The 24,736-nt window shown below is 42.3% G+C and overlaps 1 protein-coding gene across 5 annotated transcripts in view; it reads right to left on the reverse strand.

Moving 5' to 3' along the window:
• TENM1 (teneurin transmembrane protein 1) overlaps window positions 1–24,736 on the reverse strand; it is a 912,904-nt gene that overhangs the window by 59,781 nt on the left and 828,387 nt on the right. For all 5 annotated transcript variants that reach the window (XM_077478732.1, XM_077478724.1, XM_077478714.1 and 2 more), the window contains 2 exons: window positions 6,793–6,965; window positions 227–462 (listed from right to left, as the gene is read on the reverse strand). In XM_077478732.1, the coding sequence (XP_077334858.1) occupies window positions 227–462; window positions 6,793–6,965 (409 nt within the window). The remainder of the gene's footprint in view (window positions 1–226; window positions 463–6,792; window positions 6,966–24,736) is intronic.

Consider the following 24,736-nt stretch of genomic DNA (forward strand, 5'->3'; position numbering starts at 1 on the left):
ACAAGGCATACACAAAGAAATATTACATTTTTACTCTGCACAGAAGTTTACTGTTTTCCTTTAAATCCTTTGTGTCAATTCACAGCATATTGTAGATCTTCTGGATGACTTCTGCTTTGTAGTTACAGGACATAAAACAAAGTGGTTCTTCCCACACAGTATGACCATAGAAGAAGCATTGTAATTTATTACAGGATGGTGTAATATGACAGTGAAAAAGTCTTACCCTTAAGCGTCTTTCGAAAGAGGAGATATTGCCTTTGTTCTGCTCTTTGCGTTGTCGCCACTCAATAAGATTTGGGCTGTGTTCCCCGGGTAGTGAGATATTACATTTACCCAATGTCGGACTGACCACCCCTGCTAATATGTGGGGTTCTGCATTCAGACTGATTTCCATTCCACTGGCAAAGGTCACCCGCAGAGAGCCATCAGGATTAACACGGTAGGTGTTAACGGTGTTTTCTGCCAATAGATCAGAGGTTACCATCAGCTATTGAACATATACCATTCATTTTTCTGTTTGCAAAGCTTTTTTATGCTGCCACAACATACATCATGTTATATAGTTTCATTGCCCAGCTTTGCCAGGAAGCATACACAATTTTATTCAGGTTTTTATAGACAACTAATGCCAGCACAATAGCATTGAGTTTGAGTGTTGAGTGGTGTCTTGTAATAACTGACCTCTCAATAAATTTACCAGTCTGCATGGATACATATCTACCATGGAATATACAGCAAGATCTTTTACCATTTAGTATTAAAAACTGGTCCTCGGTTTCTAGTCTGGGGTGGCATTAATAACAACAGGCAACTAGGATATAGGCTCCGCATCTTATGCAGAGTGCCTTGGGTCCAACATTGCATGCCGCTTTTTTTTTTCATTCACTGCAGCTTGCAGCACAGATTACAGATATTGCAGCTTCAGCTCAGAGCCAAGGAAGCCTCCTCTTCAGTTGTGATGTGTCATGTGACACAATGGAGGAGAGGCCGGGAGGAAGGACATTCCTGGCTCATTGCCATGCTGATTTCCGTGTGTGTGCGAGTGGAGGGGAGGGTGATGTGCTGTTGTGTCTTGGGGAGGAACTTTGTGCTGGAGGAGGCGAATCTGGTGGGGAGCAAATTGTACTAGAGAGGTGATTCTCCTGTAGAAAGGGGAGGGAGGTCCAGTAGGGAGGATGTATTTGCTGGGGGGCTGGTCTGGAGGATATTTTTGCAGGTGAGGTAATTCTGCTGGGGGAAGACACCGTGTGGGGAGGATCTTTTTGCTAGGCCTGCAGCAGAGGACCCCCATTCTCACTCCACCCATGGGGTTTGGGAGGGGTGAAATTCCTCCCTTGAATTCTGCGCCATTGTTTCCTCCTCCTCATTGCCGTTGTCCCTACCCTTCTCTTCAGTATATTCCTCCTCTGCCTCATGTTGCTCCATCTCGTTTCACATGCTAGTGGTGTGCAAGGATGGCCCTACTGGGTATCTGCACTGCATTGTAGCACAGGCCATAATATTGCAGAATAGGGGCTCATTTCACACGCTGCAATGGAAGCAGCTGCAAAGCTAGAATTAAGGCGCTGGGAATGGCGGTGATTTTCGGACAGCAAAAGATATGTTAAAAAGGCACATGCTTCTCTATGGATTGACCCTGGGGGTAGCAGGAACCTGTTGTTCCGCTGGCTCCTCATAGCCAGTTGCAAAGCAGATGCAATGCAGAAAATGCTGATGCTGTCTGTGAAAATTCTACTCTTCCATGACACCACATACAGCTTAAAGTGGAACTCCACTCTGTCAATCAACATTGACTGTTTTTAATCCTTATGCTGCCAGCATTAGTAAATAGATAGGAAATGATATCATATTTAATTGCGTTAAACTTTTTTATTTACATTCTTCCGTTACTTCCTGGTTTCTGGCCTAGGCAAATTATATCATACATCCAGGAACCTTCAGGAGGGGAGCATGGGCTTTCTCAGCTAAGCACACTCTCCTACCTGGATGCATGAGCTAAGGGCAGATGGATTTCATTAAGTAAATGCTACATGAATCATCTGCCCTTACTCAAGGTACGCCATGACCGGAAATGCTAAGAGGGTGATTTTCAAAGTAATTTCTCAATAAAATAAAGTATTGAGAGATGGATGGATGGGGGAGTTTTCTTTGATTATTAAAAATGAATGAAATGGTATTTTTGGTTTGTGGTGCTTGGATGCAGTGTAGTTCTGCTTTAAAGTCTGCTGCCAAGCATACAATTTAAATGAGTTCTGTTTTCCACGTCGCCCTTGTAATTCCCTGCTTTATGGTATTTTTACTTTCACTTTCCCCCATTGTATTGCACAGCTCCCCATACCCTTTGGGGGTGGCACAGATGGGTGGTACGGATGGGCACTGATAGGTGGCACTGTGGGCACTGACAGATGGCACTGTGGGCACTGACAGGTGGTGCTGGTGGGCACTGGTAGGCGGCACTGTTGCCTACTGCTAAGTGGCACTTGTAGGGGGCACAGGTGGGCACTGAGGAGCTGGCGGCACATCGCAGTAATCGGGACTGATGTCCCTCTCACTGTCGCCGGTGATCGGATTTTTCTTTCTCCTCGCGCTGTCAACGGGGCGATGTCAATAGACGTAGTCCCGGCAATGCAGGTCCGAATGACAGCTACAGCACGGATCTCTAGTGGTTAAAGCGGTAGTAAACCCGCTATTTTTTTTATTTTTAATTTTTTTTTACACCTGCAAAGCAAAAGGCATAATGAGCTAGTATGCACCGCATACTAGCTCATTATGAAATACTTACCTTAGAACGAGGCCCCGACATCTGGCCCGATCCACACCGAGGGAGCCGACATGCTCCCTCAGCGTTTCTTCCGGGTATCGCGGCTCCGGCGCTGTGAGTGGCCGGAGCCGCGATATCGTCACTCCCGCGCATGCGCACGGGAGATTTCATTCCGGCCGGCCAGACACTGCCGGATTTTCAGGCCGAGAATCCCCTTGTGCGCATGCGCCGCTGCAGTCAGCGGCGCATACCGAGGGGAATATCTCCTAAACCATACAGGTTTAGGAGATATTTTTTTTACCTACAGGTAAGCCTTATTATAGGCTTTCCTGTAGGTAAAAGTACCAAAAATGAGTATACAACCACTTTAAAGAATATGTAAACCCAACATTTCATATTCTGATATGTGCCTGCTGTACTATGTACTTAAATGAAAAAGTATCCTGTTTTCCTTGTGTAAAATACCTGAAGTCCGTGCCAGTCCTTCTGCTTTCCTATTGGAAAACTGATCACACTAAGCATGAGAGTACAGCGTGGTCAGTTTTCTAGCTTTGCTGGGGACTTATCCTGCTCTCCTCCAATATTTAGACTTGTCCTGCCCCCTGGGCAACCATTCACTGGGAAGACCAGCATGCTGCTGTTTCTCCTCCTCCAGCTCTCTGAGCCCCTTATGCAACTGAGTACAAAGGCTATGTGATCACTTATAAAAAAAAGGCGAAAACAGGTATTTATTGTTATTTTTTTTATATGCAAATGTTTTACCTTTCAATTCTATTTTGCATGGTGAGGGTTTACATATACTTTAAGTATCACTTCCAATTACTAGACAACTCAGTAGTGACCTTGTGAATGAAAACAGGAAAGGCAGCTAGACTAATACGCTAAATTCCAATGATGTCTGCACCTCAACGCTCAGCTTTGTTGAAGATTAACAGCTGACATCCCTGCCCTGCATGTCATTGTATGTACAAGTGAGAACATGACAGCTACATTGTGGACAATTAAATCTTATGTGTTTATACTTAACAAAGAGCATGAAAGGATTATATTCTTCAGTGCTGTAATACTCATTGACATATTTACATGTTAAAACATTGTGTGTTAATAAGGATGGATAAAAAGGTTTGCAGTTTTCTCACTTCTGCTTGCAGGCTTTAATTGTTCTAAAAACTATGAGATACAAATGTCAGCATGAATGAGCACACAAAATCAGCATGTTATAATATTTCTCATATGATATTTGTAACAAAGGTGAACATAGGCTGCAAAGCATGCACGGTAAAGGAAATGCTCCTATTTACCATCACAGATATTTACTAATACGTTAAAGTCTCATAAGCCCGTTACTGCATGCATGCTAAGCAATTATTTAACACAATTATCACAATATACTTATATATATATATATATATATATATATATAAAACAGTGGTGGCCCATGCATTGTGGGCACATGGGTGATGCCCGCCCTAACACTGCCGCTGCCCTCCCTATCCATGCGCCTGGCCCCTTTCAGGACGACTGGATCCCTGTACCAAGCCCCTTTCAGGCGCATGAGTTACAATTGCGGGGATAGGTGGGGGGTGTATCTCTTGAAGCACCTGATTAGAGTCAGAGGCTCTAATAGGCTTCAAAATAGGGTAGGCTCGGGTCGCAGAGAGTGCGCCCTGATCCCACCCAGTTATGTGACACCAGCGCATTAATATTTGCTATTCTGCCACATTCTCCTCTTGGCCAATCAGGAAGCCCCTATTGGCCGGGGAGTCTTAAAGTGATTGTAAACCCTTACAACACACTTTGACCTACAGGTAAGCCTAGATTAAGGTTTTACTTGTAGGTCCAAGAAATATCTCCTAAACCTACACGGTTTAGGAGATATTTGCCGAAAGACAGGCGCCGCTGTCTACGGCGCATGTGCCGTAGACAGCGGCGTGCAGGCGCACTGAGCGCGGCACCATCAACGACGAAGATGCCGCGCATGTCGGCTCCCGTCCGCATGTGCGGGAGTGACGTCATCGCGGCTTCACCGATGCATAGTAATCCATTATGCTTTGCCTTTGCAGGGAATGAAAGAGGAAGTAAACTCATCAGGGTTTACTTCCTCTTTAAGACTCACACTTCTGGGTTCCAATTGGCTGGAAGGAGAATGTCTGTGTCCTCACTGGAGTGGCCGGGTCTTCCTTCTTCCTGTCCCTGTTTCTCCTCCATGCCTCCACTAGGTAAGGTGATTGCAGCTGCATGTGTTTCTTTTCCCCTGGGGGGGGGTTGTTAGTGCTGTAGGTGCTGCAGGGTCATTGCTGATGCCTGTGTCTCGGGGGGTTATTGCCACTGCCTTTGTCTCCCGAGGGTAGCGTTGGTTGTGCCGGCACCCAAAAATAGTAAGCACCAGCCGCTACTTAGACGACAACTGTACTGACTAAATGAAAATCGTACGATTTGGTATTGTACGAGAAAAATTGTTGTGCTTGTCCGATCTAATAATATAGGATGAATTGTCAAGCTCTCAAAAGCTCTGTACTAACGATCTGATTATCATACGATCGCATTGAAATCAGTATTTTTCGTCCGATTTTCGGATCACGTGTATGGGCCATAAGACTTGTTTGCCAGCGTTGCCGAAAATCGGACGAAAAATACTGATTTCGACGCGATCGTACGATAATCAGATCGTTGGTACAGAGCTTTTGAGAGCTTGACAATTCATCCTATTCATCCAATTCTTCCTCGTACGATACCAAATCATACGATTTTCATTTAGTCAGTACAGTTGTCCGAAAATACAATAAAAATACATTACAACACATGACATCACTTCTGATTCTTTTTTTTTTTTTGTACGAGAATTTTCGTGATTTTAGTAATCTATAAAATTTCTACTTGCGACTATTAAGCAAAAAAAAGTCGTACGATCTGTCGTACGATATTCGGATCGTGTGTACGGGCCATTAGAGAGAACTAATTTATATGGTAATGGATATTTCTAGACAGCCAATACTGTTTCCTTGATATCAGGCTAATACCCAGGGCCGTCTTTAATATTGATTGGACCCTGGGCAAAACTTTTCTTGGGCCCCCCCCCCTGCAGTTTTGCTCTCCGCCTGCTCTGAGACATACAATAAATAGCAGCTAGACTCAAAATCAGTTTACTGAATCAGATCAGGCAGCTATTGCGATTGGTTGCCAGAGGTTACAGTGTATCATTACCGCTCACTGACTGGTTGCTAGAGGTTACAGCACACATTACAGCTCACTGATTAGTTACTAAAGGTTACAGCATGTGATTTCTGCTTGTTGATTGGTTGCCAGAGATTACTGTGGATATGACCTCAGGGGGGCATGATATACATATCAATGACGCTGGCCGCCACTATTTACATATCAATGACGGTTATTTACATGTAAACACAGGGTCTGCAGGTGAGTCATCTGTACACAACAATAGGGCAGAGCTGGGCAGCATTAGTAGCAGCACTTCACACTGAGATATCGGGACACAGCACAGGACTAAAACCTCAAGGGACAAGGGAATTTAAACCAGGATAGTTGGCAAGTATGAGGCAGCTGCTTTGGACCCCACAACCATGACAGGGCCCAGGGCAGCTGCCCCTTTTGCCCTGCCTTAAAAACGGCCCTGCTAATACCAATGGTCTTTTACTGTCCCTGTCATTTATTTCTTAATGATTGTGCATGTATATGGAAAGATCTCTTGTGACATATTTTGTGGCCGCCATCTCCTATCTCTTGCAAGACAAAGGCTGTCTTTACTTATTGCTTCAGAATGTAAATTGAATCCTCAAGCACTTTATAAATTAACAACAGTTAGAATAATGAGAAAGTTAGTGTTAATCACAATCAGTCCAAACACCTTGTATCTAATCTATAAATATCAATGTGAATGACACAGGAAAGGCATATTATGCAGTGACAACACTGGGGCTAGGTAAATAAACATGACCTTAGCTAGGAATAGCGATGGCCTTTTTTTCTTGTTAACATTGACCCGTTTTGTCATATCGCCCCCACACTACCTTGTTTTAATGCGTAGACAATGCTTGTTGCAGATATATTGGTGGTGGTGAAAACATTTTCTTTGTTTGAAGTGTCTAGCTCAACTCGTGTGGATTTTTCCATATCACTGTAAAAACTGCTGACTTCTCCAGTTGGAAAGGTTGCATTTGTCAAATGTCCTTCAGGGTCATACCTTAAAATAGTACAAAAAAAATAGACATGAGTTTGGCGTTCTAAAGATGTTAAAGTTTTTTTTTGTTTTTGTTTGCATAGGTATACAGAGGATGCATTTTTTTTTGTTAAATAAATAACACCTTATGTCCTTATTTGTAAAATTATATATTACATATCTACATAAATGCTGTATGCATTGTATTCCATCGACACAGAATGCAGCTAATCTTCCATTTTCCAATAAAATATAGAGTAAGACAGGATATACGTTATTGATTTATGATTTAAGCTTTACCAGAGTACTAAACTGTGTTAATCATTGGTAACTGCCAAAAAAATGCAATAAATGCCTTTGTTTATGCTGATTGCATGGACCTCTCTAATCCATTGGGGGCGGCTGTTGATTTTGTACCAAGCTCAAGAGAATTTCTGCTAAATGAGGTCATACACTACTGTGATGACACAGACCATTCATATGACCTATTTAACTGATAAACTGTAACTAGCGCCCTGTATAAGCAGGAGCATAAAAAAAAGATAAAAATTCTACAGATCGCATCAACAATAAAGGGATATTTCAATATAGGGATAAGTAGCACCGTGCTATATACTGCGATAAAGACATTTCCTTAATTTCAGCGGATCTTTTTCTAGCTACAAAAACACTAAGGAGAGCAACGTTGTAGTTGCTACAAAATGCTGCTTCAAAACGTGTGACATTGCCCCAAGGTTCTGTGTCAATGGTCATTTGTTTACATTAGACAGGTTTTGCATTCACATACAAGTATATGGGAATGCAAAATCCGCCTGAAGCAAATACAATTCAGGTTAGAAGGAGGTCAAATGAGGATCAAATGCACACGTCAATGGATTTTGAATGATCCAAGAAGCACGTCTCAAATAAACCAAAGTTTTCCCAGCACACTTTCCAGATAGCCTGCAAAAAAAAAAAAAAAAAAGCCACAGTAGTAACAATTATGCCGCGTACACACGATCGAAATTCCGGCCAGAAAAAGACCGATGAGAGCTTTTCATCTGAAAATACACCGTGTGTATGCTCCATCGGAATTTAGCTGTCCGAATTTCTGCCAGCCACAAACTGATAGCATGTTCTCAATTTTCCCGACGGAAAAACTTTCTATCGGTAATTCCGATCGTGTGTATGCAATTCCGACACGCCGAGACAGAAGCTATTGGCTACTGGCTATTGAACTTCCTTTTTCTAGTCCCGTTGTACGTGTTGTACGTCACCGCGTTCTAAACTATCAGAATTTGATGTGACCGTGTGTAGGCAAGACGGCTTGAGCCGAATTCCGTCGGAATTCCGTCAGGAAAACTATCAGAGCTTTTTCCGATGAGAATTCCGATCGTGTGTACGCGGTGTTAAAAACAGAGGTTTTAGTTGCACCCATTTGCAAATATATGTGGACGCTGTGCTGCCTCGTCAGGGCCCCTCTGTGGGGCCCTAACTCTCATATTTAGGAGTCTCCATACGGAAGCATATATAGCAATGGATAATTTAAGGACAGGTATGCCTGGAGGCAGCTCATTCCTACGATTCCGCAAATAGATAGTTAGTGCCATTTTTTTTCTTTGCAGACTAGCTGGTAAGTATTCTGGTAAAATGTTGTTTTTTTTTTTTGTGCTGTGCCAAGTCCTTCTATTTGCAGCTTACTTCCAAAGCTAGTTATAAATTGATGTGGTGGGCATTTTTGTATTGCTTTTAGACTGATGCCAGACTGATGCCATTGATATAGGCCCAAAGCCCGTTGACCCAGGACATTGTTTTTGCAGCTGTGCACTGTTTTACCAATTTTTGCAGCCATTAGCCCTTGTACACACGGTCGGACATTCCGACAACAAAATCCGTCATATTTTTTTAGACGGATTTTGTCCGAAACTTGTGTTGCATACACACGGTCAGACAAAGTTGTCAGAAAATCCGATCATTCAGAACGTGATGACGTTATTTAGTTACGACGGGACTACGTTCAAGCTAGTAGCCAATAGCTTTGGTCTAGGAATTTGATCTGAGCATGCGTGGCACTTTGTCTGATCGGAATTCTCTACAAATGATCGGACAAAGTCCGATCGGATCATGTTGTCGGGAAAATTTTATAGCCCAGCTCTAAAACTTTGTCGGTCGGATATTCCGACGGAAACAGTCCGATGGAGCCCACACACGGTCGGATTATCCAACACGGTCCGATCTGACATTTTCCCTCGGACTGTCCGACCATGTGTACAAGGGCTTAGACTTGAAATACATGGAAGACTTTTGATTGTATTACTAAAAATTAGTGCAATTCCGCAAACATAAAATTTAAGTGAATGTGCATTCATGTGCAATTTTCTGCAGTTTTGAGCAACCAAAGTTTCCCAGTTATGAGATAAAAAGAAAAGCAAAACTACTACCTATGATTGAATGAATGAATGAATGAAATACTTATATAGCGCACAATGCGAACTGAATCGCCTCTAGGCGCTGATTTGGAGAATTTGTCTGACTTGATAGCATGATTTAAGAAAAAAAAAAACATCAACAGCTGTAGTATTAGAGTTTTAATTTTTGAAAGGAGGGTGCATGTGATCAGCACAGAGCCAATCAGCACTGTCCAGACAGAAAGTCAGGGGTCATAGGAAAATCAGGGGAGAATGAAAATTTCTCCTACAAGCTTTAACCAGTGCTCGGCTGGACACTGATAGAAGTCACTACTATTTACTGCTGATGAGAAAAGATATTTAGCAGTTTATATTTACTAAAATAATTGCATTTCCATGTTCTGTGTATCGTAGGAGACCAGATAAACTGAATGCAGGCTCCTGGGTTTAGTAACACTTTAAAGGTTGAAGCTCTGGTTGAACTCTGGGAAAAACCCAAAGTTACCCTTGCAGTGGTGCTACTCCACACAGCAAGGGATAAATGCTTGTTTTCTTCTAGGGAGCATATGGGAGAAAAACAAATTTACTTACATTATCCCTTATATAGTCTTCCTCCCTTCCATGCATCCGGTCCCCCTTTTCCCTTTATTGCGCCATTGGTCACAGGCATTAAAAGTAAGCATTAATCTTTGCAGTGTAGGGGAAGCTCCACTTTTTCAAGTTTATAGGTTTTCACACTGTATCTTCTTTTTTTTTTTTTTTTTACTATTTATATAAAACCTTTATTTTACTAATAAACATATAATACAGGATGCATATACTATGCAATATTGTAAGTATTTATAGCAAGAGAGCACAGCAAAATCTGTTTACATTAAGATATTTTATTGAAACTTTAAATGGGTCCATCTGACCTAACAAGATATATGATGCTTTTGTTTAGCAGAGCAGTCGAGAATAAGCATGTTATATGCGTACTGTAGGCAATATTTTAACTAAATTTAGTTAACAAACGCTTCAACATTGGGAGCTCATGTCGCATGACGTGTGAAAATCAATGTTTCCCTATGGGAGCCGTCTTAACTGATCCAACACAAGTCGGTCCGACTTTGAAAATGCTCCCTGCACTACTTTGGTCCGACTTTGATCCTACTTCAGCCCATTGAATATCACTGAATCCGTGTCGCGGCCTTGACTGATTCGACTTTGGCATGCAACTTGTGCTCTGATGATCTTGAAGGGGAACTCCATGCCAAATAAAAAACAAAACGCATGGGTTCCCACTCCAAGAGCATACCAGGCCCTTCGGTCTGGTATGGATTTTAAGGGGAACCCCATGCCGAAAAAACTGTGTTGGAGTCCCCCCAAAATCCATACCAGACCCTTATCTGAGCACATAGCCCAGCAGGTCAGAAAAGGGGGTGGGGACAAGTGAGCACCCCCCCTCCTGAACCATACCAGGCCGCATGCCCTCAACATGGGGGGTGGGTGATTTGGGGCAGGAGGCCAAAGCACCTTGTCCCCATGTGGATGAGGACAAGGGCCTCTTCCCGACAACCCTGGCCGTTGGTTTCGGGTGGGAAGCTTATAGGAATCTGGAAGCCCCCTTTAACATCTATGTGAAGGAGTATGGGTGTGTTGCATTTGTTAAAAAATATGATTTTTTTTAAACTTAATCAAACATAACATTACACAATAGTGGTTGCTCATAGATTACTGTCTTGGCTTGAGTAGACAATGATTTACATAGATACCATTGTTGTATTCAATTGACAGTTTTCAACAGTCCATTGTTTCTACGGCTACAGTAAACAACTTGTTTGAGATTATTTCAGCTCTCAAACTGAAAGAATGATTGTTAGTCGGTTGTTATGGAAACAAGTTTGTAACCATTAACTTTTGGAAACAAACTTGTACAAATAAAAGGGATGAGTAGAGACTGGGACACACATCATCATGCTTTGAAGATCAGAAGCCACTCATGATAGAAGAAACTTGCCTGATCCTCCAGAAGAATCGTTGCCAATGGAGATCATGAAAATACAGTAACAGAAGATAAGTAACCTTTAAGTGTATTTGTACTGGTATAGATCATAAGCTCTTCATTTGCTAGGCATTTTTGCTTGTTATAGATATATGTCAGTCTTGTATTGTATTCCTAAGATCGTAATAGTTTTGTATGTATAGCATCTTTGTATAGTAAAAGCACATTTACACACTGCAGAAGTCTCAGCTTCCTTGTTATACCACAGAGTAACTTTGCAAGACAGACGCAAGCAAAACAATGGGGTACATTGTACCCCCTACCCATTCACCTGAAAAAGGTCTCAAAAATAAAACACATTACACATAATTTTAAAGTATTTTATTAAGGCAGCTCCGTCGTCTCTTCTGATCTGTTCTCCCCTCTCCAGCTCGTCTGTCTCCTCCGCTGATGTCTTCTGCCTCTGCCAGTTCTTCCCCCCTCCTTGTGTCTTCTCCACTGATGTCTTTTAACCCTCTCTGGTTCTTCTCCTTCTGCCCACTGGTTTTTGCCTCTGCTGGGTCTTCTCCGCTATCTTCTCGCTCTTTTGCTGGGTCTTCTCCACTTTCTTCTCCCTCTGTTCTTCTTCCGATGTCGTCTTGATGCTCTCTCCAGTGTTGCCAACCTGACCTGATTGAAATTTACTGACACGACACCCAGCATTTACTGACACAGACACGTTTTTACTGGCATTTCCAAAAGTTACAAAATTACAGGTTTTAAGTTCAAATTTCTCTATTTAGGCTACAAACAAGTACAATATGTAATTAGCAATGTGATTTAAGGTAGCTAATAAGGCAAAAAACATATTTCTTATTTTATTTTCGATATAGTAAGTAAGTAACTCAGGGGCAGAACTCAGAAGGGCAAGAAATTAGAATAGGCAGCACACACATGAAATTGACTCTCACAGTGATACTGACAACAGTGTGCAGCAGTACAGATTACCGACACGACACGTCCCCTCCAGAGTCACAGTGGCAGTCTCTCTCTTCAAGCCAGGTGGTCCCTCCAGTCCAAACTGGTCCTGCTCCTGGCCTGCCTTGCTCCCATCCCGCAGACCCACACACAAGGCTCTGGCTGCTCTGCTTGGCTCCCTTGCACCATGACATCACAGGACATGCTCAGGCACCGCCTCCACCAGAACTCGCTGTAGCAGGCACTCATATGGTCTTGGCTGGCCATATTTTTTACTGGCAACCTTTTCTTTTTACTGGCATTTACTGGCAGGAGAAAATTGCCTGTTTTTTTACTGGCTGCCAGTAAAAATACTGACGGTTGGCAACACTGGCTCTCTCCCGGTCTAAAGTTGGATGTGCCGTGTGTCACTACTTATATAGGCATGGGGCGAGCACCCACCCCCCATTCCTAACCTGCGTCAGGGTCTGGTATGGGTTTTGGGGAGACCCCAGTGCCTTTTTTTTGGCGTGGGGGTACCAACTAAACATTCATACCAGACACAGTGCCTGGTATTGTCAGGGATCAAAGTCGGATCCCTGTTCATTGAAGTAGGACGCATGTCGGATTTGAAGTCGTAGGGCAAAGTCAGATCCAAAGTGCTATGACTGTTCTGTCATACCAGTTTGAACCCGGCCTAAAGCAAACCTGTTCTTCACTCATGTTGCAGGCGTGCTGTGTAGCAGTTCACACCTGCTGCTGCTACCAACCTTCCACTAGCATTCATTCCACCACATTTATCCTGTGTAAGTTTCAGGTTGAGTCTGAGGACCCTCCACAGTCCACAATATACATACTCAAACCTGACTATGAACCTCTCCGGCACTAAGCAACTAATTGTGTAAGGGAGTAGAAAGCGTCTTGTATCCTCATACAGGGAGGTACCAACCAAGTAATTGACTGAGGTGTGAGGAAGAGGGGGATGTGAAAGTAGCAGTAGTGGTGGGGGGCTTGCTTTGCAATTATTCTGTTCTGAATCAGAAAAGGACAGATTTTCTTTAAAGGAAATGCATAGTGTTTTATGTGCATCTTCTTTCATTTTTTTTTTTATGATCAGAATGAAAACATACACTTTTTTAATTTTAAAAGAATTGTACTTTTTTTTTTTTTTGCCTAAATAACTTGGTAAGCACTCCCCTGGTGTTTGCTTTTTAAGAAAAAGGAAGAATGGAACAGAATATGGTACATTAGAAATACAATATTGGGTGGATTTATGAAATTTTGGCCAAAATAAAGGGAGAAATACTTCCCAGGGTAGCCAGATTCCATTTGACTGATTGATGAAACCTGGACCAAGCTGTTCAATTACCCACAGCAACCAGGCAGGGCTTGTATTCTTCAAAATGAGACAAAAAAATCTAAAGTGGTTCTAGAAGAATGTTTTTTTTTTCCTTAATGCATTACATAGTTAGTAAGGTTGAATAAAGACACCAGTCCATCCTGAGTGAGTGTCTACAATTGTCCCTATCCCTGTACATTGCACACTCACATTGGTCCCTACCCTCAAGGAGCCCACAATCCAAGGTCCCCATTCATATACTAGGGCCAATTTTGGACAGAAGCCAATTGACCTGCATGTCTTTGGAGTGTGGGAGGAAACCAGAGGAAACCCACGCAGGCACAGGGAGAACATGCAAGCTCCAGGCAGGTAGTGTGGTGGTTGGGATTCAAACTAGCAACCCTTTATTACTGCTAGGTGAGAGTGCTAACCACTACACCACTGTGCCGTCCAGAACGTGTCCTCTGCATTAAGTTAAAAAATCATTCTGTGTGCAGCTTCACCCCCAGCCGCCCTTATATTTCCATGAGCCTGATCTCAATCCAGTACTGTGCCCGAGAGCAGAGGCTTTCTCCATTCTTACAGGACAGCACAGCAACAGTGGGAGCCATAGGTTCTTGCTGCTGTCAATCACAGCCTGTGAGGGGGGGGGGGGGGTGGAGCTGAGCCAAGCTGTGTGCATGAATGGACACACACAGTGCAGCTCAGGGTTGAACACATACACATGACCTCATAGCAAGCCGGTTGCTACAGGGGCACTCCGACGGGCGGAGGAGCCAGGACCGCTGGCAGAGGACCCTAAAAGAGGAGGTTCGGGGCCGCTCTGCACAGATCAGGTAAGTATAAAATGTTTATTTTTTTAAAAAAAGTTTTCAATCACTTTAAAGTGGTTGTAAACCCTTACAAACCACTTTGACCTACAGGTGAGCCTAGATTAAGGCTTACCTGTAGGTCCAAGAAATATCTCCTAAACCTACACGATTTCGGAGATATTTGCCGAAAGACAGTCACCTCTGTCTACGGCGCATGCGCCATAGACAGCGGCGCGCAGGCACACTGAGCGTGCCGCAGTTAACGGCGATATGCCACAAGTGGCGGCTCCTGTGCGCATGCGCGGGAGTGACATCATCGCGGCTCCGACGAATGACAGTGCCGGAGCAAGAAGATGGAGGCTCCGGACTACAGGGGACAGCGGTGACTTCGCTGGCTCCTGTGTCAGGTAAGTGACACATAATGGACTACTATGCGATGCATAGTAGTCCATTATGCTTTACCTTTGCAGGGAATCAAAGAGGAAGTAAACTCATCAGGGTTTACTTCCTCTTTAACAACCTGCTAAAGGGTTTTTATATACCAGTATCTATAGCAAGGTGTAAAATCTAAGTTGACACCTTATTTTCTATAGGCAACTGCCCTCATTTTTCCTCGCTCCAGTTTTTATTAGTCAGTAAACAGTTTTGCCTCATTGTTTTACTGTGTTCTTTATAATCCTAGCACAAAAACATATGTTGAAACGAAATCTTGTGATCCATAGCAGATAATAATCTCTGGAGGAATAGCTACAAGTTATCAGTGCTGGAATTATCTCAGGACATGGCCTCGGCGTGTGCATGTGATTGGTGTGACAGATTGCAGGAATGTGTCAGATATTGTCAGCTCCAGCGATGTGGAAGAAAAGTCTCAGAGGTTGAATTCTAACAAAGGCTTTTGATTCAGTTGTATTCATAGAGCTATTTTTCCAGACTCTGTACCTCAGCTCCATGTCTGAGCAGCAGCGTTGGTTTATTTGAGAGCATGCTTGACAAAGAACCTTCTGGAAAATACAGTTTCTACACAGCTTTACAAGATGTGCTAGGTACTTCTGTTCTTTACAAAACACAGTTCATGGCAAGGTCCTCATGACTTTCATTTACTTCAGATAGAAGTAACAAAAGAAACAATATAGTATTGTATTTTACATTGCATAACTGCGCATTTGCTTTTAAGTGTTTCAATTTAATGTTTTATATATAAATCTATATATATATATATAAGATGGTATGTTTTTTTTTTTCAGATAAATTAACTAGCTAGGAGTGTCCTTCCTAATTTTTACCACTAGATGGCAGTGTCTAACAAGAAAAGACATTAGACTCCTCCAGGGTTGATATGTTTCTAGAAGAAATGGAGAATGTTTCCATTTCAGCAGTTGCCTTTGATTGCATTGGAAGTATATATTCACACTGAGCCTGTGCCAGCCAGTTAACAGTAAAAGGATGGTGGGATTTAATTTTTAAATAATTGTAATTACTTAACATGGACCTCAGTAACTTCTCAAGTTTGCACCAATACATTTCTGATGTGTTACAATCTGCAGCCACAGTCTGGCATTTTTTCACACTGAATAAACGTCAATTGATGCTAGGGCACATAGAATACAATTGTTTTCTATGTGCGCTATTCACACCACAACACTGGTGTTATGTGTGGTGCAGAAAAATGCAGAGACATGCTGCATTTTACTGCAGTGCGCTGAATGCCACCACACTGCAGATCAACACGCAATGCTGCCTGGAGAAACGAATATCACTTTATGTACTTCAATAAAAAAATGTAAAAAAGGGGGAAAATACAGTAAATAATGAAATATGCTGAAACAAGGCCCCTCATCACAGCAGCTTACAGAAAGCTTTCCACATGCGCAGGGATTAGCTTATGGAAAGTGTGAATGAGCACCAGTTGTTTAAAAAGCTCTATCTTTTATCATTACATAGTAAGGTTGAATAAAGACACAAGTCCATCCAGTTCAGCCTGAGTGAGTATCTACAATTGTCCCTGTCCCTGTATATTGCACACTCACATAGGTCCCTACCCTCAAGGAGTCCACAATCCAAGGTCCCCATTCATATACTAGGGCCAGTTTTTGGACAGAAGCCAATTAACCTACCTGCATGTCTTTGGAGTGTGGGAGGAAAGCAGAATACCCAGAGGAAACTCACGCAGGCACAGGGAAAACATTCAAACTCCAGGCAGGTAGTGTTGTGGTTGGGATTTGAACCAACAACCCTTCTTACTGCTAGGTGAGAGTGCTACCCACTACACCACTGTGCCAACAGGCAGTTAAACTTAATATCATATATATTTCATGGGAAGTGCACACATGGTAAGTAAAGTGTAAGCCCTTGTACACACGGTCGGACATTCTGACAACCAAATCCGTTGGATTTTGTCTGACGGATTTTGTCTGAAACTGTTGCATACACACGGTCGGGCCAAGTTGTCGGAAAATCCGATTGTACATAACGTGATGACGTTATTTTGTTATGACGGTACTACGTTCTGGCTAGTAGCCAATAGCTTTGGTCTAAGAATTTGATCTGAGCATGCGTGGCACTTTGTCCATTGGAGTAGGCTACACATGATCGGAGCATGTTGTCGGACAAGTTGGAAAACTTGGTCCGTCGGATATTCAGACGGAAACAGTCCGATGGAGACCACACACAGTCGGATTATCCGACAACACGGTCCAATCGGACACATTCCGTCGGAATCTCCGAACGTGTGTACAAGGGCTAAGTGTCTCCCAGACTTATTTCTGGATTTGCGGGCTCCGGCGCTGTAATTGGCCGAAGCCACAATGACATCACTCCAGCTCATGCGCACAGGAGCCGCCGTTCACGGCACAGCTACTGAACAAACGCGAGCCGTTTCTTCAATGACGTCGGCACATGCGGATACACTGAATATCTGAGATATTCACGGTACCTACAGGTAAGCATTATTATAGGCTTACCTATAGCTAAAAGTGGTGTAACAGGGTTTACAACCACTTTAATGCTGAAATGATCATTAGTGTCTTTTTTGAATAAATATATATAATAAATGAATTTGGACTAAAGTGTGATCATTATTTTTATTGGTATTTTTAAGTGTGTTTAATCATGTGGGGATCACTGTGAAGATTTAGCACAGCAGCACTTCTATTGGGGCTATCATTAGTATAGAAGCAATTGTTTTGGATAGCACGATTCACTTTATATTTGAGATTTGTTCTCTTTTTAGATTATTTAGTAACACTTTTTGGTTATTTATTCATCGCTGTAGATACTGAGAATTGCACCCATCTTATATTACAAGAGAAGCACTACTGTGCAGAGTCTATACATACAAAGCAAGAACAGATACTGAGAATTACAACCAGCATTGAGGGAACGTGCACAAATTTGTATGCATTCCCCACACACACAACCACGTGTAGGTATGAAGTGATGGCACCCTCACACATCTTGCTAACAAAGTACCATGTGTTTTGGCACAGCATACTTTTTTGTAAAAGGGTCCTGCACTTTTCTTGTGTGTTTCTTGTGCATACGGCAGCCTAACCCTAAATGTGACTTGCAAAATTGAGCAAAAGCATACAAGCTCCATTGCACCTGCATTGGTGGATTTTCGGCAGGGAATTGTGTGATGGCAGACTGCTTGCCTAAAATTTGACCATTAGATCTTGAGCGCCACCCTTTGGACACTGTCTGCTAATGTCGTGTTTTGGTGAGCGCTGATTCCGAACATGCGTGTTTGCACTTTGAACTTTTGTGTGATGGACTTGTGCACACACAATAGGAAAATGTGACAACAGGCCATTGTTCGGCGAAAATTTACTAGCCTGTCATCCAACATTTGTTGGCGGAAAGTTGGACAACAATTGTCTGATGGAGCGCGTACACCGCTCCAGTGTGAAAGCACTCGGGCTTTCACATTGGAGTAAAAGGAGAGGCGCTTTACAGGCACTATTTTTCGCGCTATAGCGCCTGAAAAGTGCCTCAGTGTGAAAAGGGTCTTAGCCCTTGTACACACGGTTGGAGAATCCATCGGAATGTGTCCTAATCCGACTGTGTGTGGTATGCATCGGACTGATTCCGTCGGAATATCCGTCGGACCCAATTTTCCAACATCTTGGAAATATTTTCCAACCAACTGATTCGATCGGACATACTCCGATCATGTGTAGAGAATTTTGATCAAACCAAGTGCCACGCATGCTCAGATCAAATTCCTACATCAAAGCTATTGGCTACTAGTCCCATCGTAACGAAATTACGTCATCACGTTCTGAATGATCGGATTTTTCGACAACTTAGTCCGACCGTGTGTATGCAACAGTTTCGGACAAGATCCGACAGGCAAAATCCGACGGACAAAATCCGATGGATTTGGTTGGCAGAATGTCCGACCATGTGTACAGGGGCTTAGAATGTCTTAAGACATGTTGTACCAGTGTGCTTATTCATAAGTAGGTCTTACATCTACTTTAACCACTTTCAGACCGGACCATTTTGCTGGTAAATGACCAGAGGTCTTTTTACACTTTGGCACTGCGCTGCTTTAACTGGTAATTGCGCGGTCATGCAATGTTGTACCCAAACGAAATTTGCGTCCTTTTCTTCCCACAAATAGAGCTTTCTTTTAAAGGTATTTGACTGACTCTGCGATTTTTATTTTTTGCGATATAAACGTAAAAAGACCGCAAATTTTGAAAAAAAATTATATTTTCTACTTTTTGTTATTAGAAAAATCCAATAAACTCAATTTTAGTCATACATTTAGGCCAAAATGTATTCAGCCACATGTCTTTGGTAAAAAAAAAAGTCAATAACTGTATATTTATTGGTTTGCGCAAAAGTTGTCACAAAACTAAGGTACTAAACTACAAACTAAGGTACATTTTCTGGAATTTACGCAGCTTTTAGTTTATGACTGCCTATCTCATTTCTTGAGGTGCTAAAATGGCAGGGCAGTACAAAACCCCCCCAAATGACCCCATTTTGGAAAGTAGACACCCTAAGGAAATTGATAAGAGGCATGTTGAGCCCATTGAATATTTTTTTTTTTTGCCGCAAGCGATTGAATAATGACAAAAAAAAAAATTTATTTTTTTTTTTTACACAAAGTTGTCACTAAATGATATATTGCTCACACATGCCATGGTTATATGTGGAATTGTACCCCAAAATACATTCTGCTGCTTCTCCTGAGTACGGGGATACCACATGTGGTCGACTTTTTGGAAGCCTAGCCGCGTACGGGGCCCCGAAAGCCAAGCACCGCCTTCAGGATTTCTAAGGGCATACATATGTAATTTTACTCCTCACTACCTATCACAGTTTTGAAGGCCATAAAATGCCAAGATGGCACAAAACCCCCACAAATGACCCCATTTTAGAAAGTAGACACCCCAAGCTATTTGCTGAGAGGCATGTTGAGTCCATGGAATATTTTATATTTTGCCACAAGTTGCGGGAAAATTACAAACTTTATAAATTTTTCACAAAGTTGTCACTAAATGATATATTGCTCACACATGCTATGGGCATATGTGAAATTACACCCCAAAATAAATTCTGCTGCTTCTCCTGAGTACGGGGATACCACATGTGTGGGATTTTTTGGGAGCCTAGCCGCGTACGGGGCCCCGAAAGCCAAGCACCGCCTTCAGGATTTCTAAGGGCATACATATGTAATTTCACGCCTCACTACCTATTACAGTTTTGAAGGCCATAAAATGCCAAGATGGCACAAAACCCCCACAAATGACCCCATTTTAGAAAGTAGACACCCCAAGCTATTTGCTGAGAGGCATGTTGAGTCCATGGAATATTTTATATTTTGCCACAAGTTGCGGGAAAATTACAAACTTTTTTTTTTTTTTCACAAAGTTGTCACTAAATGATATATTGCTCACGCATGCCATGGGCATATGTGAAATGACACCCCAAAATAAATTCTGCTGCTTCTCCTGAGTACAGGGATACCACATGTGTGGGATTTTTTGGGAGCCTAGCCGCGTACGGGGCCCCGAAAGCCAAGAACCGCCTTCAGGCTTTCTAAGGGCGTAATTTTTGATTTCACGCCTCACTACCTATTACAGTTTTGAAGGCCATAAAATGCCAAGATGGCACAAAACCCCCACAAATGACCCCATTTTAGAAAGTAGACACCCCAAGCTATTTGCTGAGAGGCATGTTGAGTCCATGGAATATTTTATATTTTGCCGCAAGTTGCGGGAAAATTACAAACTTTTTTTTTTTTTTTTTTTTTTTCACAAAGTTGTCACTAAATGATATATTGCTCACGCATGCCATGGGCATATGTAAAATGACACCCCAAAATAAATTCTGCTGCTTCTCCTGAGTACGGAGATACCACATGTGTGGGATTTTTTGGGAGCCTAGCCGCGTACGGGGCCCTGAAAGCCAAGAACCGCCTTCAGGCTTTCTAAGGGCGTACATTTTTGATTTCACGCCTCACTACCTATTACAGTTTTGAAGGCCATAAAATGCCAAGATGGCACAAAACCCCCACAAATGACCCCATTTTAGAAAGTAGACACCCCAAGCTATTTGCTGAGAGGCATGTTGAGTCCATGGAATATTTTATATTTTGCCACAAGTTGCGGGAAAATTACAAACTTTTATTTTATTTTTTATTTTTTTCACAAAGTTGTCACTAAATGATATATTGCTCACACATGCCAGGGGCATATGTGAAATGACACACCAAAATAAATTCTGCTGCTTCTCCTGAGTACGGGGATACCACATGTGTGGGACTTTTTGGAAGCCTAGTCGCGTACGGGGCCCCGAAAACCAAGAACCGCCTTCAGGATTTCTAAGGGTGTAAATTTTTGATTTCACACCTCACTACCTATCACAGTTTTGAAGGCCATAAAATGCCAAAATAGCACAAAACCCCCCAAAATGACCCCATTTTGGAAAGTAGACACCCCAAGCTATTTGCCGAGAGGCATGGTGAGTATTTTGCAGCTCTCATTTGTTTTTGAAAATGAAGAAAAAAAAAAATAATGTATATTTTTTTTCTTTTTTTCAATTTTCAAAACTTTGTGACAAAAATGAAGGTCTGCAAAATACTAACCATACCTCTCGGCAAATAGCTTGGGGTGTCTCCTTTCCAAAATGGGGTCACTTGGGGGGATTTTGTGCTATCTGGGCATTCTATGGCCTCCGAAACTGTGATAGGCAGTGAGGAATGAAATCAAAAATTTACACCCTTAGAAATCCTGAAGGTGGTGCTTGGATTTTGGGGTACCGTACGCGGTTAGGCTCCCAAAAGGTCTCACACTTGTGGTATCCCCGTACTCAGGAGAAGCAACAGAATGTATTTTGGGGTGTAATTTTACATATAACCATGGCATGTTCGAGCAATATATCATTTAATGACAACTTTGTGCAAAAAAAAAAATAAAAAAAATAATAATGTATTTTTTCCACAACTTTTGTCAAAATATAAAATATTCCATGGACTCGACATGCCTCTCAGCAAATAGCTTGGGGTGTCTACTTTCTAAAATGGGGTCATTTGTGGGGGTTTGAACTGTCCTGGCAATTTATGCACAACATTTAGAAGCTTATGTCACACATCACCCACTCTTCTAACCACTTAAAGAAAAAGCCCTTTCTGACACTTTTTGTTTACATGAAAAAATATTTTTTTTTGCAAGAAAATTACTTTGAACCCCCAAACATGAGGTGTTTTTTTAAAGCAAAAGCCCTACCGATTAAAATGGTGGGTGTTTCATTTTTTTTTTCACACGGTATTTGCGCAGCGATTTTTCAAACGCATTTTTTGGGGAAAAAACACACTTTTTTTTATTTTAATGCACTAAAAATCACTATATTGCCCAAATGTTTGATGAAATAAAAAACATGATCTTAGGCCGAGTACATGGATACCAAACATGACATGCTTTAAAATTGCGCAGAAACGTGCAGCGGCGAAAAACTACGTACATTTTTAAAAGCCTTTAAATGCCTTTACAGGTGACCACTTTAGATTTACGGAGGAGGTCTACTGCTAAAATTAGTACCCTCGATCTGACCTTCGCGGTGATACCTCACATACATGGTGCAATTGCTGTTTACATATGACACCAGACCAACGCTTGCGTTCCACGTTGCGCCTTAGCAGGGGGGGACAGGGGTGTTTTTTTTAATTTTTATTTTTTTTTATTATTTATTTTGCTTTTTTATTTTATTTTTAAACTGTTCCTTTCATTTATATATATTTTTTTATGATTTTTATTGTTATCTCAGGGAATGTAAATATCCCCTATGATTGCAATAGGTAGTGACAGGTACTCTTTTTAAAAAAAATTAGGGTCTATCAGACCCTAGATCTCTCCTCTGTCCTCAAAGCATCTGACCACACCAAGATCGGTGTGATAAAATGCTTTCCCAATTTCCCAATGGCGCTGTTTACATCCCGCAAAATCTAAGTCATGAAATGCTCGTAGCTTCCGGTGTCTTAGGCCATAGAGATGATTGGAGCCATTCTGGTCTCTGATCAGCTCTATGGTCAGCTGGCGGAACCACCGGCTGCATTCTCAGGTTCCCTGTTGGGACAGGAGAGCCTGAGAAAACCATGGAAGATGGTGCGGGGGGGGGGACATTCCCTCCCACTGCTTGTAAAAGTAGTCTAGAGGCTAATTAGCCGCTAGGATTGCTTTTACATAAAAGCCGACCGCTGGCTGAAAAGAATGATACCAAGATGATACCTAAACCTGCAGGCATCATTCTAGTATAAGCACTCAAAGTCCCGCAACATACCAGTATGTTGCTGGAACTGGTTGGGCATATATTGTAATTTTTTTTTCATGCAGCCTGTGGGCTGAACGAAAAAAAAATATTGATCGGTGGGTATGCCCACCATTAGATACCACCCTTCATCCACCCACTTTTAATGGTGGGCATACATGCACCATTTATATATGCCGAAGCATGGGGGCATCCTCCCGCAAAAGGTAGGAGCAGATCGCTCCTCCACCCCTTATGCCCCCATGCTTCGGCATATATGCTCTTTTTTAACTGTGGTGGTGAAATCACCCCCGACAGTGCTGGAGTCGCGGCTTTATGTATCATGGGAGCAAACGCTGTTGCTGTCAAGATAAATAAATCCGCGCTGCAACTGAATGGCGTACCTGCTAAGCAAATGATGGTTAACAATAAAACAAAGTAACATTACAGTATAACAGTAAGACTTACCATACCTGCAAAGCAAATACAAAAAAAAATTGCAAAAAATAACACATTTAACACAATCTGTGCCTAAAATATATATATGCCGAAGCATGGGGGCATCCTCCCGCAAAAGGTAGGAGCAGATCGCTCCTCCACCCCTTATGCCCCCATGCTTCGGCATATATGCTCTTTTTTAACTGTGGTGGTGAAATCACCTCCGACAGCGCTGGAGTCGCAGCTTTACGTATCGTGGGAGCAAACGCTGTTGCTGTCAAGATAAATAAATCCACGCTACAACTGAATGGCGTACCTGAAAACAAAAAATGGTTAACAATAAAACATTGCAGAATAGAATACAGTACAAATGAGCAGAACAATAGAGAGAGAATAGAGAGAGAGAGAACAATAAAACGACAACTATTTTTGGTTTTTTTATTTTATATTTTTTATTTTTTTTTGGTTTTTTTACTTTTTTTTTTTTAAACACTTTTTTATGTAACTTTAACACTTCTGTTGTAACGGTTCCAGCGGTTTGGGTCTCTCAAAATGCGATGGCATCTTGGGAGACCCTGTGAACGTGTGCCTAGCCTGTGCAATGCTGTACCCTACGCTAATACTCAACTAGTGAATGGTAGCGTTCAAAACACTCACCCTGACAAAGACCAGGCTGGTCAGGACAGCGTGGACAATAAGAACGGGTGTCACGCCTATATCCGCGCTTTCTACAGACACGACATTTTCTTTGGGGGGCTCGTTGGGTAGGGGTACTCGGGATGACATAAGAATAATGCCTCTCATGCAGCCGGCTTACTGCATCTGGTAGGGGAAGGTGAGGTGGAGCACCGCCTGGATACAGAAGGGCTCTGACGATATCCTCCTGGAATTTGAGGAAGGATCCAGTCCGTCCTGAAGCTTTGTGTAGTACATAAGCATTCAGTATAGCCAATTGGAATAAATAAACAGACACTTTTTTGTACCAGCGTCTGGCCTTACGGGCAACTAGATACGGCGCCAACAACTGGTCATTGAGGTCCACCCCTCCCATGTTAAGGTTATATTTGTGGACACAGAGGGGTTTCTCCACAATACCAGTCGCCGTAGGAATTTGGACCGTCGTGTCTGCATGAAGGGAGGTAAGA

The sequence above is a fragment of the Lithobates pipiens genome, unplaced genomic scaffold (genome assembly GCF_037356315.1).
Source record: "Lithobates pipiens isolate NorthernLeopardFrog02 unplaced genomic scaffold, aLitPip1_a1.2 Scaffold_1, whole genome shotgun sequence".
NCBI lineage: Eukaryota > Metazoa > Chordata > Amphibia > Anura > Ranidae > Lithobates > Lithobates pipiens.